Source organism: Aplysia californica, unplaced genomic scaffold (genome assembly GCF_000002075.1).
Source record: "Aplysia californica isolate F4 #8 unplaced genomic scaffold, AplCal3.0 scaffold00477, whole genome shotgun sequence".
Taxonomy (NCBI): Eukaryota; Metazoa; Mollusca; class Gastropoda; order Aplysiida; family Aplysiidae; genus Aplysia; species Aplysia californica.
The window spans coordinates 62,105-80,224 of record NW_004797747.1 but is presented as its reverse complement, the minus strand read 5'-3'; the positions used below and the strand labels follow the sequence as shown (position 1 = coordinate 80,224).

General features: G+C 40.9%; 1 protein-coding gene across 1 annotated transcript in view; it reads left to right on the top strand.

Moving 5' to 3' along the window:
* The window catches only part of LOC101862524, a gene marked incomplete at its 5' end in the record, with an annotated part of 86,372 nt that overhangs the window by 41,015 nt on the left and 27,237 nt on the right, over positions 1 to 18,120 (top strand). The window contains 9 exon segments of the mRNA XM_005105559.2: positions 479 to 701; positions 1,651 to 1,847; positions 4,503 to 4,679; positions 5,743 to 5,828; positions 8,850 to 8,933; positions 10,376 to 10,442; positions 13,408 to 13,500; positions 14,619 to 14,723; positions 17,556 to 17,691. Coding sequence (XP_005105616.2) covers positions 479 to 701; positions 1,651 to 1,847; positions 4,503 to 4,679; positions 5,743 to 5,828; positions 8,850 to 8,933; positions 10,376 to 10,442; positions 13,408 to 13,500; positions 14,619 to 14,723; positions 17,556 to 17,691 — 1,168 coding nt within the window.

The following is an 18,120-nucleotide window of genomic DNA, read 5'->3' as shown; positions in this document are numbered from 1 at the left end:
GAGGTGAGGGGTTTGTGGCAGAAAGTGAAGACGAAAGCAGACAACAAAGCATTGCTAGAGAGCAGGAAAGAAGGGGAAAGGAGACAATTTTAGAGAAGAAAATTTTCCGGTCGCTACCCGGATTCAAACCCGGGACCTTTGAATGAGAGTCGAACGCCTCAATCTTCAGGCCACGAGAGCCCCCAATCCGTAGTTTGGTATCACAGCGTTTTTCTTACATCTTCACCGGCATCATAACTATCTTTATAAATAGGTAGAATACCTTTATGTCTGTTATTACACAGTTTGTTTTAAATTCTGTAACAATACCTGGTTCTTTCAGTTTTGTTGAATCGAAACATTTTTGGATTGTATTTTTCATTAGCCTGAAACTTCTGCCTGCAAGATGAATAAAGATAGTCATTGTTTCTCACAATGAATTGTGTTGACCGAAACGTAAACCATGTACAGTTTCGATATTCGCTACCTGTGCTTTCAGGTTCCTGAAGAAAGTTCAGGTGTACTCCCGGCGCACCGATGAGTTCCTAACCTTTGTATGCGACGCCTGGCTCAACTCGAAGAAACCACGCGCCATACTGCCAGCCTCCGCCGTCAATCGAGGCTGGGTTGGCATCAGTCTGCTTAGGTTTTTGCGGTGGATGAAGAACTTACACGTCATATTAGCCCTTCTGGTGGCTGTGCCCGGCTACAAGTACAAGCGGGTATTTCCATGTTGTCTTTTATAAATGAGAAAGATAGATAGATAGATAGATAGATAGATAGATAGATAGATAGATAGATAGATAGAGATAGATAGATAGATAGATAGATAGATAGATAGATAGACAGATTGAAGTAGCGGTGCGGACAGACTGACAGACAGACAGACAGGTAGACAAACAAAGTGAGGAGTAGATTCACGAGTCGGTCAACTCTGTCTTAAGTAACCATTGCTCCTTTTAAACATAATACCACTTTGATTTGCGTCACGGCGTGTATACAAACCCATGCACACACAAACACACACACACACACACACACACACACACACACACACACACACACACACACACACACACACTGGGCTATTGTGCGGGTGACCATGAGTCGAGCCCCACAAGAGGCGTTCCTGAGTGTCAGTTGTTTGTGACGTTTTCAAAATTCTCTACCTACTTGGCTTGGTCATATCGGAGATAGACGTTAAATGTAGATTCCTGGCTTCATGGATAACATTATTGTATCATAGCACACCTTTTGATAGGCCTTTGTAGTGAAGTGTAGATAAAGCTGTATTGTTTAGATTCATCTCAGAATAAAAACACTTGGAAAAAAGACTTTGTGAGACACACTTTACCTATCCAGTAGTCTGGTTGACCGTGCACCACTGCTGATTTTGAAACCAGTTTCTTCCACTCCTCCCAGTTGTCAGCTTTCGTTATAAGATTATTCAGACACGGCCAGTCCACTCTTTGATGCTGTCTTCTAATTGTTTCCTCAGTCAGTCTCTTTATTTCCTTCATCGTGCTGTTCTCCTATGGGATGGCCTAAGCAAGTCCAGATGATCGCATGTGTCTGTGCAACTTCAGTATGATGGATGTATACTTAGGACAAAATCTTACCCCCTCCCCCTCGAAAAACCATGTCAGTGTCAGCCTCTGTCGTTCCTTGCAGGTACAGCAAGGCGTCCGAGCCTTCTGTGTGTTCCTGGCCTGCATGCACACATGCCTGGAGACGATTGGTCTACCCAAGGTGCGTCTGCAGGGCCAGTATGTTGAGCCAGCGAACCTGAAGGATGCCGCTTACAAAGGACTCTTCGTTTCCTTCATCTCCATGCTCACCAGTCTCTGCATGTCCATTATTTTCTTGTGGTTTGTTAAATTTGCTTCTTCTATTATCAAAATATTTCGAAAATCTTTAAAGAAATATTCCTGTTGTTGGAATTCTTTTGTTTCAGAATTCGTCAGCCAAAGTTTGCACTTTTAAAACGACATTTTGTTGTGCCCATCAGCATAACTAAGATGCTTTAGGAGACAGACTGCTTCGACCCTGCCTGCGAGGACAAGCCCAGTTGAGTGTGATTTGCAACTCAGGCTGGAATAGGATAATTAATCAAATATATCCTCTGTCTAACCATTACACTACATGCCCCCTATTTCATTGATTTATCTCATGACTTGTCTATGATCAATGGAGAACACCCTCCCTCAGACAGACTTTAAAAAGGAAGCCAAACGCTACTCCTGCAGTCTGTGGGAGGAACAAACTCCACTATTTCATTCCCGTTTTGAGCCCACGAAAACGTTCGGGTCTCTCCAGAGAAGTAGGAATGTTATTTTAACAAATTTCGTATTGGAGATACAACTTGTAGAGAGATGACAATAACATTTTGTGTCGGATGCGATGCTGACCTTATGATTAGGCTTATCCAAAAGAAATAATCATTAGACGCACTGATTTGCAAGAATTTACCCTCCGCTGTTGATCCCATCAGAATTCTCAATATTCGGCTATTCTCAATATTTGGCTATTAGTCTTTGCGGCAAACTGTAAATAATGTCTTTTTAATTTTCAGTTAATTACTGTTAATTTACAAATGAATTTCTACCTTTACTTATATTCCCAAATGTACTCTAACACTGAAGTACAACAAGACGTTGCTACAGGCTAATGTGAAAACCATCAACTTGAGCCCCATGCGTTCATATGACCTTGTGTTCTGCGAGGGCCCTAAAACTAATCAAAATAAACAATGTCTCGGTTTCTAGCTTATATCTCGTAAGTGTTATGTTTATACACAGGTTTTGTTGACGCCGCACCGGCCATTATGACTGATAGTTCAACACAACACGGTATTGGGTTTTACTTTTTGGTTAGACTAGATCCTTGGACGACAAAATAATATCGTTTTGATGGAGGGGGGGTGTGGCACTGGTACCCCATTATTTTCTTTTTTTTTCCCTTTCAGTCTGTTTTGTTCTTTCTCAAATCTAAACGGCAACTATAGTGTCTTTGTGCATCTCACTTTTCAAATCAAGTCTTGAAAGAGATATAGACACAGTATATACTAATTAAATAGAGCAATAGAGCAGCAGAGCCGACATGGCTTAGAGGTTGAAGTGCATAAATAAAGCCCAATTTTTGGATAGCAGTGTCCCTTGTTTGGGAGCGGATGGTTGGCGGGTGGACTGGAGTGGTTTGTTCCTTCTTTTCCATCAAACGTGTTTTTATATCATGATCTTTCATCCTTGGCGCTCATATGACCTTATGCAGTTGCAAGCAAGCGCTGTAAAACCTTACTAAAACTAATATTACTCTCTCATTCTTCTTTTAAGGTCAAATTAGATAAAACACAAAAGACAAAACAACTACACCTTTAGTCTGCGGCAGAAACATTGGAGCAAACAGTTAAACAATAAACTACACATGTCATGCCCAAACTGGGCCCACGAAAAAGTTCGGACCTCTCCAGAAGAGATACCTTTCTGACCCATAGGTATTTCCCTCCTTCACGGAGTATAGGGAGATGAAAACCCCTTCTGTGTCGGATGTGACACGGATTTTCACCATTAGACACACACTAACAGAATGTCGGGACTTTAGAGAGACCCAAAGAAAGTATTTAAAATCGTGTACAAAATTGAGAGATCTGTTCTCCGTCGTTGATCCCAACAGAATTTTCTATTTATTACAGGCCATTTGCAATCATAAAAATAAAAATATTATTATCTAAGAGAATGTAAAATTGTTGTTTTTTAGACAGAAATTTTTATAGTATCTTTTTTAACCTAAGCAATTGAACAAATTCAAGCAGTATTGTTAACTTTTGTGAATGCAATCAACTTGTGTTTTCCGTGCTCATATGGCCTTAGGCAGTTGTGAAGACCGTTGAAACTCTTACTTAACTAAACTAATCCTTCTTCCTTGGGCTTGATGCTCTCTTACAAGACCTCTAATCTCCAGCAGTTATTTAACCCTATGTATGTTACAAGTGCCGCAAAACTTTTGCTAAATCTAAAACTCTCTATGTTGGGGCAGCTCATTGGTTATATCCTTAGGCTCTTATTTACAGGCGTATACTGTTGGTGATGCACCCTCTACCTTATAATAACACACCCGCACCTTCCTCTTTTAGTTTTGACATAGTCGTGGCAACGTGTCATATTGTTTTAGCACCAGCAAGCAGGGAACGCTCGTTGAACAAATACGCAGTATAATAATTATTATATCTCACAGCATTTTTTTTTCTATTTTGATTGCTTTTCATTGGTATATTTTTTTACATTTTCTACTCTAAAATCTCTGAAGCCTCGCCTACCCTACCCTACTATTTCTGCAATGATGATGATGACGATGATGATGATGAGGATGATGATGCTGACGATGATGATGATGATGATGATGATGATGATGATGATGATGATGATGATGATGATGATGATGATGATGATGATGATGATGATGAATCTAACCTCCAGTTAATGTCTTTTTCTTACTTTTCTTTAACTTGTCATTTCCACCCGTAGCTGCATGCGGACAAGGAAACACAATCTGAACTGGCCAAAGTATCCCCGTCAGGAGAGAACTCGGGTTGAAAGCAAGATGAAGTCAGTCTTGTTGCGTGTGCTTGATGCTACTGCTCAGGAACGTCTCAAAAATTTTGCAGGGACAGAATCAGTCACTTCCGAAACCATAAGGGAAAGGTATGTCTGTCTGTCTGTCTCTCTGTCTGTCTGTCGCTCTGTCTCTCTGTCTCTGTCTCTGTCTGTCTGCCTGTCTGTCTGTCTGTCTGTCTGTCTGTCTGTCTGTCTGTCTGTCTGTCTGTCTGTCTGTCTCTCTCTCTCTCTCTATTTCTCTCTCTCTCCCTGTCTTTCTATGTCTCTCTCTCTCTTTCTCTGTCTGTCTGTTATTCTGACTGTCTGTCTGTTGCTCTTTCTATCTTCCCTCTCACTCTATCTATCTATCTATCTATCTATCTATCTATCTATCTATCTATCTATCTATCTATCTATCTATCTATCTATCTTTCATCTCTTCCCCCACCCTCTCTCTATCTCTATCTCTGATGTCTCTCTCAAACACTCTCTCTCTTTCTCTTTCTCACTCTTTCATTCCCACTCTCTCTCTCTCTCTCTCTCTCTCTCTCTCTCTCTCTCTCTCTCTCTCTCTCTCTCTTGCTTTCTTTTTCTTTCTTTCCCTCTCTTTTCTCTTTATCTCTTTATCATTCTCTCTCTCTCTCTCACTCACTCACTCACCCCACCCCTCTCTCTCTCTCTCTCTCTCTCTCTCTCTCTCTCTCTCTCTCTCCCTCTCTCTCTCTCTCTCTCCTATTTTCTTTCTCAGAATCTTTCTCTCAGTCCCTCTTGCGACTGGACACTATTTATCTGTCCATCTGCGCCAACCCCCACTCCCCTAATCAACAGTGACGATTAAGAAGTCTAAAAGGATTCCCAAATACTGGACCAATCAAAAGTGTTATTGGTGGGTAGTTGGCAGGTTCTTTGGTGTGGTTTGCGCCTTCATTCCTGGCAAACACGTATCGTCCTAATCTCTTCTCCATCTTTTTGGTGTTTGTTACTCTCTTGTAACACCTCTAATCTTCAGCATTTATGAAGTCTATGTTGCAAGTCCCTTAAAACTCTTACACAAACTTTTTAAAAAACTGATGCTGAAGGCCATTCCACAGACTATAACAAAAACATTTCTTCTGTCCTTGTTCTTCTGTATACAGATGTAGTGCTGATAAACATTAGTCTCTATCTCCAGGCAGCTCTCTTCAGACCCTACCAAGATCAGTACGAAGTTTTTAATCCAGCAACGGCTGTCAATTATGAAAGGTCACAGACCTTCAGGTGAAGATTTCAGTTCTTTTGATTTGTCGTGGCATTCTCATGGTTTTACTTTTTTACTTCAGCTTAGTGAGAACACATTGTCATTAGAATCCAGAAATCTGTGTGCTTATAATAAGTAAAGAAATAAGATCGCTATGCCTTTGCAGCACAAAAATCGATATGTTGCATGTCGTAGATAAACTTCATTGGGAAGCCTGTTCTCTAACTTGTTACCCGTGGTTGGTTGGCGGGTGCTCTGGTGTGGTTTGCTTCTTCTTTCCTATCAAACATCTATCGTCCTTATCTCCCCTTCATCTTTTTTTATGTTTGTTACTCTCTTGTAACAGCTCTAATCTATGGCCTTATGCAGTTGTGAGCGCCGAAAAACCCCTACTAAACTAAAACTAACTTGATACCTACAATGAATGGTGTTCATAATGCTAAAAACACACGCTCATAAAAAAGCAACCACACGAATATCTAGAGGACAGTTTAAGTATTGGTGTTGTAATTATATTTGGCAAGCTGCAAACTAATAAGTATATATCTTACGTAATAGCTGGCTGATTAAAAAACAACAACAATCACCTTACTTACTTGATTAATCATCTATGTGCTAACCAGATGTTCTAACAAACTGACCAACAAACGTACTGCATTTAGGGTGCTTGTAAAAAAGACCCACTTTAACGGCAATAACCCAGTCACCTTTTCATAATTTCAGTAAAACTATGAACAAATAACATTCAATCGAGGAGAAGTCAAGATTGTAATTATAAAGAAAACCAATCCAAACGTTCGAGAAACGTTAAGTTTTAAAAAGTTTATTCAACAATGGGTAAACTTTACTTCTTTACAAAAAGAGTTCACCTATAGGGGTGTTTTCGGGTCTACTTGGTTTGCGAAAGTGAACTGTAAAACAACGACAGTCACATCGTCCTTATACATGTACCCGATTCGGTTCGGTTTAGGTCATTTTCTGGTGGTTTCATTGCACACCACAAAATAGACACAAATAACAACACTTACCGTTCACAGGAAAGCCACACCATTGAACGATGGCTTCTCGGGCTCTTTTCGCGGTTTGAATTTTTTTAGGCAGTCTACAATCTCATAAATATAGGAAGGATCTTAAGATCTCAATGATCTTCTCGAGATTCATTTTGTTATGTTATGAAGTGTAATTTGTTACGGCACTTCGCACGAAAAAGCCTGACCTTGACATCGCAGTCACGATGGTCACGTGACTGGTAGGCTATAAAGCTTTGTTGTGATTTCCTGCACACAAACCGATCGCGGGACTCGCTGCCTTGAAAACAAACGCGTTTTTTTTTTAAAAGATCACAGTCGGTTTCGTTTAGTGTGTGCCACAATGGTCCCTTTTTGCCCTCAATTTGGCTAGCCCTGCCCACCAAAACCGAACCGATCGTGCCAACGGGCACTGGGTATCATATCACCATGTTGGGAAAGGTTTGGAGACATTGTAGGAGAAAAAGATGAAAGGCTGTCTCCACTGCGACGGACACCAACTGACCCGATTCCGTCCGTCTCTCGGAAAGTCGGTAGTTGAAATGGAGCACCAATTATTTCCTAAGAAAGCAGTGCAAGGTCCTTTTGGCTGTGTCAACAGACACGACACGACACGCCCCGACTAAAGACGCGTCGGTGGGAAAGCCGCTTGCTGCATTTCAGCCGGGCCGGCTTGTGACTCATAAACCATAAGCCCGTCGGCTAAAACCAAAAATTCTAATTTTGAGTTTGGATTAAAATTCTAATGTCATATTCGTTATCAGCGCTCAAAATTAGCTATGTCTACGCGCAAACCCCCTGGTTTGAATGCATATTAACAATTTTTCCAATTTTTCTTTAACCCCCCCCCCCCCAATTAATTTCTTATTCCCGCATGTGGATCATTGATCTGGACTATTTATAGCCCTGAACCAAGGACACAGCCTTGGGACATAGTGTGTGGAATAAGACAGCCAGTAGGCCAACAGACTAGACGTGTCTTGTCCGAACTGGTGGACAAACCGATTTTCTTCCTCCCGGCAAAAAAAATAAAGCTGTGTCAATCTCAGTGGACACGCAGGGTTAAAGAGGCCTTGTCCCTGTGAAATATGGCCCCACCCCACTCGTCAAGAAAGGTTTGGGAAACGCCTTGAATAGCCGAAAGTTTGGAAATGAAGGGTCACCATATTTCCCTGAGCTAAACGCTTTCAATGATTTCCCTCAATGTTGTTTTCTTTTTTTTAAATCTTTGACAGACTCTTTCTATGAAAACAACCCACACACAATCAAACAGCTGACGCTCAATGATGAAATGGAGGCTCAAAGAGTCGATCCAGAAATATGTCACATGAATATATATTCAAAATTTTCGTTTGCTTATTGGATATTTTTTGGACAGACATGGTCAACAACCGAGGCATGCAATTTAAATAGCCAGCATCTTTCTGAGTTCATTTGGAAAAAATCAGTTTTTGTTTGAATAAGTACTGTTCTTTAAAGCACACATAGCGGCTATCTGAAAAAAAACCCCAACACGGTTGATTTTTTAGAAGTTGCAAAATTTTTGCCTTTCACTGAATTTTGATTGAAATTATGAAAACTGATATTCTTCGAGTATGTCAGTTGATTTTCCTCCTATTTACAAATATGATGTCATCTTGGTTAAATTTTCTTTATTCAACATTTTGTAGAAATTAGCCCAAAGGTCACCAAGTAACAGTAATCTCTTTCCAGACACCACCCTGTTTGCCTACATAATAAGCTTGTTAAGGGGTATTAAAAGAGTTTATCTAGTGATCCTTGGAATGTTTTTGAGCGCGTTAGCGTGGTCCGCTCTTGTTCCCTAGATTTAGTTTTACTTTAGTCTTTTAAGTCATTGCAAATGAACCGGGAACGCTTAAAAATGTCTTTGGCAACGTCAGCAATTGTTATCTTTCTGTTCCACTAGAGAGCAATGTATAAAAGTAATAAGTAAGATAATGAAGTTGCTAGCATGCAGCCTGCCAATAAACTTACTAAATCTTTTTTCCCCAGGGGGATACCACGATGATTCTTCGGACTCCTCAGAAAGAACTTTCATCTTCAAGGACCAAGATACAGAGCCATCCTCTACTGTGGGTAAGATAATAGTATGCTCAAACCCTTGTCTTTTTTAACAGACTGCTGGTGGTGCAAGCGTAGAATTCATTGGACAACCGCTATGGTCAAATTTTCATAGACATAGAATGAATGAGTGTATGGGTGAACGATTGAACGAATGAATGAATGAATGAATGAATGAATGAATGAATGAATGAATGAATAAATGAATGGATGAATGAATAAATGAATGGATGAATGAATAACAAGTAATTATTTTTCTTCTTCTATTTTTCAATGATCATAATATGATGCACCTTGTTTTAGTAGCCACGTTTCAACAAAACTGATGAATCTCCGGCATTAAAAGACCCGTGTAAAATGTACTATTGTTTCGATGTGTTTTGTTTGATCAAAGTAGTCGGTGGTTTGAGGGTGTTTTTGTGCGGTGTGGCCCTTCTTTCCTATCACACACCTGCTGTCCCTATTTTTTCTCTTTTTTGTATATTATGTTTGTTATCTTTTCGAACACCTCTAATTTTCGGTAGTCTTATGACCTAATAGTGTTAAGTGTTGTAAGACTCTTAAAAATTTTGAAATGGTATGGTTTTAAGCCTCTATCAACACTATGAGGGTTTTTTGCGGGGGAGAGGCGGGACCTCCGAGTTTAGCATCCATCTCCGAAAGGACCTAGCCAAATGGGAATTTCCGGTAAAGTGACTTTCCCAAGGACACAAAGTCGGACCGAGCTGAGACTCGAACCTCCGAGCCCGCAACCTCACGATTACAAGTCCAGTAGCCTAGTGATTACTGATGCCAGTGTAAAACTCTTCCAAAACATAAAACATTTGTTTTTTGTTGTTTTTGTAAAGTGTTTTACGGCGCTCGCAACTGCATAAGGTCATATGAGCGCGCGGGACACACCTAATATTTTCAGTTGGTAGGAAATTTTGAATTTTGCCCGGGTGGCGGCCGAAGCCTAGTCTTATCGATTTTAGACCACCAAGGGATCTTTAACGTGCGCAACTTGCACACGGGCCCTCCGAGATTTTTCGCCCTTGTCCGAGAAGGCTAGGTGTAGATCTTTCCTACCAGAAGATCAGGGGTGTGGCAGAAAGACAGCAGTAAGGAGGAGCCAAGGAGTAGCAGTAGAAAGGCTGCAGAAAGAGTCAGGAGCCCAGAGGAGGGGGCAAAGGAGGTTAGGGGGTGGGGGGCAGAAAGTTGAAATGAAAGCAGACAACAGAACATTGCTAGAGAGCAGGAAAGGAGGTGAAAGGAGACAATTTTAGAGAAGAAAATTTTTGGTCGCTACCGGGATTCGAACCCGGGACCTTTGAATGAGAGGCCAACACCTTAACCTCTAGGCCACGAGAGCCCCCCACATAAAACATGATCAGGGTAATATCATTCAAAATTACAAAAGAGTCATCATATTGCTTTGTGTTTTAAAACCCCGGTTTGACCGCATTTCTTTTTTTCAGATAATAATGACGAAGTGTTCCTTGATGTTGTTGATCTCAATGACAGCCATACCGAGCGCCGTTGGGGGTGCGTCCTATCTTTTCTATGCCTGTCCCATTTTGTTGTTGTCTTTCTTCGTACTTTACAACACACACACACACACACACACACACACACACACACACACACACACACACACACACACACACACACACACACACACACACACGCGCGCGCGCGCACACAAACAAACACACACACACACACATACACATCAACACATACACACATACACACACACTAGCCCTCTTTTTACCAAAGCAAGCTTATTAAGAATACATTTTAAGAATACAAACCTGAAGGCCGGACGGCTGTGCATTTTACTTTGCATCACTAATGTTGTATCAAATGTACATTGTCCTATTATATGCACATGTGTAAATCGCTCGATTGAGAGTAATCTTAGCTGGTTTACCATAGATTCCTTGTGTTTTCTTTTTTGGTGTCAGTGATAACTTCCATCATGCAGGGCACAGTCGAGGTCTGTGACAAACTGGGCCTGTGACAAACTGGCATGCTTCCAAATAAACTGTTTCCCATTTCGAGAATCCTGTACCACTGAATTTTGAGGTCATAATTATATAGGCAGAACGTAATTGGGGCCTGTTAGTAAAAAGTTATGATGGATTGCCAACATGGTTAAAGCATATAAAAAAGAAAATGTTTGTTTTTCTTTAACCTGTAAAGTAAGCATAGATCTATGTTAGACCAGGATTGAGAATAAAATTTATTGTGCAGGGTGTTCCGAAATCTGCACATCGTCTTGTTTTTATTTTTATTATTTAAAAAAAATCAAAATCAGCTCTCTTGATATTAGTCTATGAGGACTGTTTGAATTCACCCCCCCCCCCCCCCCTTTACACTTTTCCCCCAAAGCAACTTAACAAGCACTGACTCTTCCAAGGTAGCTGCCATTTACCATTGTTAGAACTGAATCCTTCAAATAGTCTATGTCAGTGTATGAAAGGGGTTTTCAGGATGGTGCACGACTTTTTAGACAAATCGGCGAAAAACGTTTGGTCTAGACCTAGGTCTAACTCGAAGAGACTTGTGTGTGAAAGACTGTCAAGCAACCACTCACCGAGTGGATGTGCCGTGCGCGTGTGTAGCCTAGCCTAGTGTGTACTGTGTACTACTGACTGCCAGTTCGCTGGCGGTAAAACGGGGTACATTTACCCAAGAGGTAGTTTGATAAGGACCGTAGGCCTACAACTGAGATAGTTGGCAGGTGGCGGATGGCGGTGTAACGGCGCAAATACTAGATCTATGTTTATATAGGGGATTATTTTTGTACCTTGGCAAAACCTGACAGAAAGCGGGGCTGGCGGTATAGCGGGGGAAGTGCAACAAGGTTAGACTGTATAGTATAACGCAATCGCGCCTACGGTATTAAATGCGAAAGGAGAAAACACAAGACTGCTATGGCCTTCAACATTCAAACGTTGGAGGCTTTTCAAAAAGAAGATTTCAGAGTCGGTGCAATTCTGAATTACGCAAAACAACTATACGAATATCACTTGTTTTTATCGACACTGCGTTTCAGACTTTATTGCAAGTCTCTGTATAAACGAATTTATTCTTATTTCACCCTGGTTGTTTTGTTCATAAGACCACATTTCTAGAATTGCATTGTCAATAAACCTATTGCTATATATTTTCAAGTTAATCTGAATTGCTATAGAGTAAGGTGTTTAAGAATAAAACTGTTTGTTGATTTCGTTTTTTTTTTGTTGTTTTTTTTTGTTTGGGTTTTTTTTGGTTGCTTTACGAGCTGCTTCATATAAACGTACACATAGTTCTCCAAACACACAATATTATCTTTTCTGTCTTTTGATACCTGTTTGACTTCAATGTTTCCTAGTTCCAGATCTCCTCTGTCGAGGAGGTAAATAGTTTATTCGATAAAATAACAACCCGAACTTTACTAGAACCAAACATGTATACGGACACAGCACATATTGTCTGAAAGACCCCCCATCGTTCAGTTCAGCATCATATTCTCACACTGATACTATTCAATTCAATTATCCTACTTGGTATGCTTTCCAACACCCTCTCCCCTCACTCGTACTTCGTTTCTCTCTTTCTATTTTTCGCGTTATCTCTCTCTCTCTCTCTCTCTCTCTCTCTCTCTCTCTCTCTCTCTCTCTCTCTCTCTCTCTCTCTCTCTCTCTCTCTCTGTCTGTCTCTGTCTCTGTCTCTGTGTCTGTCTGTCTGTCTCTGTGTCTGTCTGTCTGTCTGTCTGTCTGTCTGTCTGTCTGTCTGTCTCTCTCTCTCTCTCTCTCTCTCTCTCTCTCTCTCTCTCTCTCTCTCGCCTTGTCACTCTCTCTCACCCATATCACGTATATAACGTGATCAACTCAGTGCGTAACTAACCAACGCATTTGACAAGATGGCTCCACCGTTTGGTCATACTTCTGAACTACCTTCATTTTACTATTGCCTGTATGTTCCGTTTTTCCCCCTTGTATGAAAATCCGCTATTGTGACCGTGTCCATGTCTTTAACTCAAACATAACTCGAAAAAGCCAAGCGCACTGCAAAGTGGCTATCGCTCAGTGGCTCACCCCCTTCCCCCCAATCCCATCCCACCCACTCCCAAAGTCTCAGCCTCACCCCCACTCCATCACAACCCAACCCATTTAATTTCTGTCTCCTTTAAAAGCGCTCGTCTCCGAAGCGGAATGACCGGGTTCGAGCCCTGGTTCGGACACGAATTTTTTTTTAGCCCTCTCCTGCCCACCCAGCAGTAATGGGTACCCGACTTCGGGTTGGAGAAATGAAGGCGGCTTGGAAAGGAATTGGCCACCTTACCACAATATGCCGAAGGCCCAGGAAGTTGTCTCACTAACAAGGCAATCCCCAATGTCCGGTTTGGATGCGGGAACAACTTTACTCCCTTTAAAAAAACACCTGTTTAAGGGTGTGGAAACAGATTTCCCTCTTCGGTACAGACATTTTCCGAACTGCATGATGTTTTTCTGTGTTGTAGGGACCGTTGCAACAATGCAGCAGCAGCCCATACCTCCGTCACAAATACCATGCCGTCGGAGCGATCCTCTAGGATTTCAAGATTGTCTTCGAGGTGAACATTTCGCAAACAATCTGTTTTCTTTACTTGATGGCGGGGAAAATGTATTTTTGAGTAAGGCAGATTTCTTTGTCTTTCAATTTCTGTATTCGTTTGAAAGTTGTATTGTTAAAATAATGTTTGGAACGTTAGTCAAATATCCAGTTGCTTACGCCAACTCCAGCTGTCGACGTTTGAGAGAGGGTCAAGTGGGAAAAACGTGGAAAGGTGTGTGTGTGTGGGGGGGGGGGGGGGGGGCGAGAGTAAGTAATTTTCTTTCTTTTTAGTTTTGACTTAGCTAATGATTCCACCAGCACATTGTTGTAAATCTTGTTATGATGGATGTACTTTTTATCCTCGCTGGTACGAATGTCTCGAAGCAGAAAAATGTCATTCCTCTTAATATAATGTTGCAATAAATAGACTGTAGTCATATTATTATTATTATTATTATTATTATTATTATTATTATTATTATTTTAGAAACACCGATACAATAAAGAGGAAATAGTTTATACTGTCTGCAATCTCGTAAATGCTAATTATATATTGTGGGATTTTGCTAGTAATGTAAAACATGAAATACCAAAGTGAAAGAAAATGTTCAAGGGTTTCAGATATAAATTCAATGAAAGTATTCGAATGTGCGTAAACCCTGTTGACGTCCTTTCATTTCAAGGAGAAATAGCAATAAGAGCATTTCAATGGCTACATCAAATAGTTGCAGTTGGACGGATAGGGTACGCTAGGAAAGGTTTTGCTGTTTTGTTTCCTCAAGGATTATTAGAGTATCCCACGAGTAGGTCCCACATCTCTTCTTTCGCAAAGTTTCTTTTTGTCTGCTGACCCCATTCATTTTTCTTGCCACTAAATTAAATAACAGTTGGTGCGTCGGTGGGCTTCTCTGCATTCGAGTGGATGATTGGGGGGGGGGGGTGCTCTTTTGTGGTTTGCTCCTTCTTTCCTGTGAAACATCCATCGTCCCAATCTCTCTAATCCTTATTTTCTTTACACTTTGCCTTCTAGCAACACCTCTAATCTTCGGCACTTTTTTTTTTATCTATTTGTGTTGCATGTGCCGTAGAATTGTCTTTCTAAAATCCGTATACCAATATCAATAACCCGTCCCGAAGACGAACCATGGCCATGAGACAGTCCAACCTTTCAAAGACGTCAGTAAGGTCCGCGACATCAGCGGTGTCAAGAGACCAGCTTTCTCGCAGTCGCAGTCACAAGGGGTGAGTCTTGATCATTTCTATCTTACTACATCTAACACACGTTTACCCCCCCCCCCCCTTTCCCCTCCCCCTTTCTCTCTCTCTCTCTCTCTCTCTCTCTCTCTCTCTCTCTCTCTCTCTCTCTTCTCTTCTCTCTCTCTCTCTTTCTTACTCTCTCTTCCCCTTACTCTTTCTCTCTTTGTGTGTCACCCCCATTTCCCTCCCTTCCCCCTTCACCACCACCACACACACACACACACACACACATGTGGGTGGTTGGCGGGTGCTTTGGTGTGGTTTGCTCCTTTTTTCCTATCAAACATATATCGTCCTTATCTCCCCTCCTTCTTTTTTATGTTTATTACTCTCTTGTAACACCTCTAATCTTCTAGCGCTTATATGCCCTTATGCAGTTGCAAGCGCCATGAAACCTCTACTAAAACTAAACTAAAACACACACACACACACACACACACACACACACACACACACACACACACACAGAGAGAGAGAGAGAGAGAGAGAGAGAGAGAGAGAGAAAGAGAGAAAGAGAGAGAAACTAGAGATACACAAAGACCCTCTCACATAGAAAGGGAGAAAGAGAAAGAGAAGAGAGAGAGAGAAAAGAGTGAAAGAGAGAAAGAAAGAGAGAGATAGACACACACAGAGAGAGAGAGAGAGAGAGAGAGAGAGAGAGAGAGAGAGAGAGAGAGAGAGAGATAGATATATATATATATAAGAAGGGGGGGGGGGGGAGAGACCATACATTTCCATCTTAAACTAAACCCTACTTTTACTTTCTCCATTTTTTAATATACCGATGTGGGACTCTGTGACATCGTATGCTCTCTTTACATCCCTTCAACCTTTCAGCTTTTGCCATATTCTGTTCAGGACATTCTGCTCAGTTCTTATAATTATTTCCTTTCATTTCTCTGCCTCATTCTTGTCCCTAACACTAAATAACGGTTAATGTGTCGTTGAGCTTCACTTTAGCTTCAGTAAGCTAAATGGCCATAATTTATAAGACAAATATGTTTGTCGTTTCACAAAGTCTTTCCAAGCCACAAAAAATCATTTACTGTGTATGGATATTTTCTTCTCATCTTCTAAAAAACTGTTTATCAAACATCCTGAAACGACAAATACTATCATGTATTGTTATCTCTTCACTTCATGCTTGCTTCTTTTACTCTTTTGAGCGGGTGGGGCGAGGGTGCTACTTGGTAAGTCCTATTTTTTTCTTTTAGACTGTTGTTTCTATCTTTCTTGCTTCTTCCTTTCATTATATTATTACCATTATTTGCTACCTCAAAAATACCGAGTTCTATCCGATATATTTCGCCGTTTTGAGGTACTAAGACAATGAGTTCAGAAGCCAAATTAAAAATGTTCTATCTGCTCTAACAAAATCGTACGATCTTTCGGAGTAGTTATCAAGATATTCCAAGGATTGCATTCGAAAAGGCTTGGCATGTTGAACTCAATTTTTTTACGTCAAATTTCTCAAAACTAGGTACTCACCAGATAGAACTTTGTAATTCTAATGTAGAGCATTGTGTCGATGGTCTTTTATTTACTCAAACCCAAACCCAAACCTAAACCCTCACTCTTTGCCTTTGATGTAAACGGGTGCAATCCAAGTAGTTCAAAAAAGTGTATGTGATCTGTTATGGCCCGGTTACACGTAAAGATAAATAATTGTACAAAAACTTGGCGATCTAGCGATCATACGATAACTCGTCAGGTATACCCAGAATTGTACAAAATTTGGACGACTGGACAATGGCTTGGAGAGACTCGGTCAAGAATTCAAGCGCTGCTTGATATGTTTCGTGCATTCACGTTCAGATTTGGGGAGACGCTGTGACGTCAATCACTTTGAAATTTGCCGCAGCGCAAGATTATAATTGGGGCGCAAAATTTAAAAATAATTATCGCATCTTAAAACTGATTTCATATTCGGAATCAACGTCTCAAAACAAGGTGAATAGCTTCCGAGGAACCTGATTTGAGGCGATATTTAGTAATATTTTGCAATTTTATTCTTTAATTGGTCGTCAATAGTGAGGTTGTGTATTAAGGTCACTTCTACTTCTATACACAACTCGGTATAGGGGCTACCCTTTTCTAAAGACACTGTTCTGCTATCTGGTGTTTTCCGTGATCTAGAGGTTCAGTGTTCGCTCTTCAATCATTCATTAGGGTCCCGGTTCGAAACCTTCTCATAGAGAGTAGGCAAACCACTGTCGTCGCAAAGACACATGGTGTCTTATGACGAGGAATCTCCTCGACCAAAAGAAAACTGGACGATAGATTGGAACGTGTAAACAGACAGCATAGTTCGATAAAACGGACAGTTCTCGCACACGATGAATCTGATCCAATTTATTGTTGCATGTAACCGGGGCTTTACTTTGTTTTATGCAATTTCAGCAGATTAATAGTATTTCGAAATGATTCTTTTCACTTTCGCGAGCTGTAGGACGGCGCCGGTGGTAAGTCCTACTTTTTTCCTATCCATCTGCTCTTCCTGTCTATCTGCCTCGCTTTTTGTCCTTTCGTGGGTAACCACAGGTACTCTGGTGTGGTTTGCTAGTTCTCCCATATCATTCCTTCTTCTTTTCTTTGTATGTTACTCTCGCGTAACACCTATATTCTTCGATTTTTATTTGAACAAATTGTTTGCAAGGGCCATGGAACTCGAACTAAAACTAACCTTTTCCTTACAGTATGGCTGTTTTCATATTGAAATGTTGGCTCAAACAATTTAAAAAACAAACAAACGAAAAAGTGAATAGAAACAAGTTTCTTTTCATATTGTAATCTCTCCCCTTTCTCTCTGGTGGTCAGGTTGCCACATTCACTGTATCAGCTCCACTCAAGGGCTGTGAGTGCGCGGGGTCGATCTCAAGCCTCGATCTCTTTAGTAAAGACGGAGATGGAGCTCGAGTCCGAAGCAGTTCGCCACCGAAAACGGAGAAAAAATGTAAATAGATCTATGAATAATTGTCTCGTGATCTCATTAAAATAGTATTGTGCCTCAGAGTTTTGTATTAAAGCAGGATGTACCACTTTAGAGGGGACTAGAAGCAGGTTCAACTATGTTTAAAAAGGCACAATGAGAAATAAATTCCAATTTTAAAAATCCCAATTGGTGTCCCCCCCCCACCCCTTCCCTCCCCCGGGTCCACTTGTTTTAACAGACGTACTTACACTTAAATATTATTATGTGAATAATCACATACAGACACACGCACAAACACATGCAGATACACAGACAGACACACCTACAAACAAACAAACTAACAAACACATACATACATACACACGCACAAATACAAAAACACAAACACACACACGCACGCACTCACTCACGCACACATGCACGCACGTGCACACACACACACACACACAC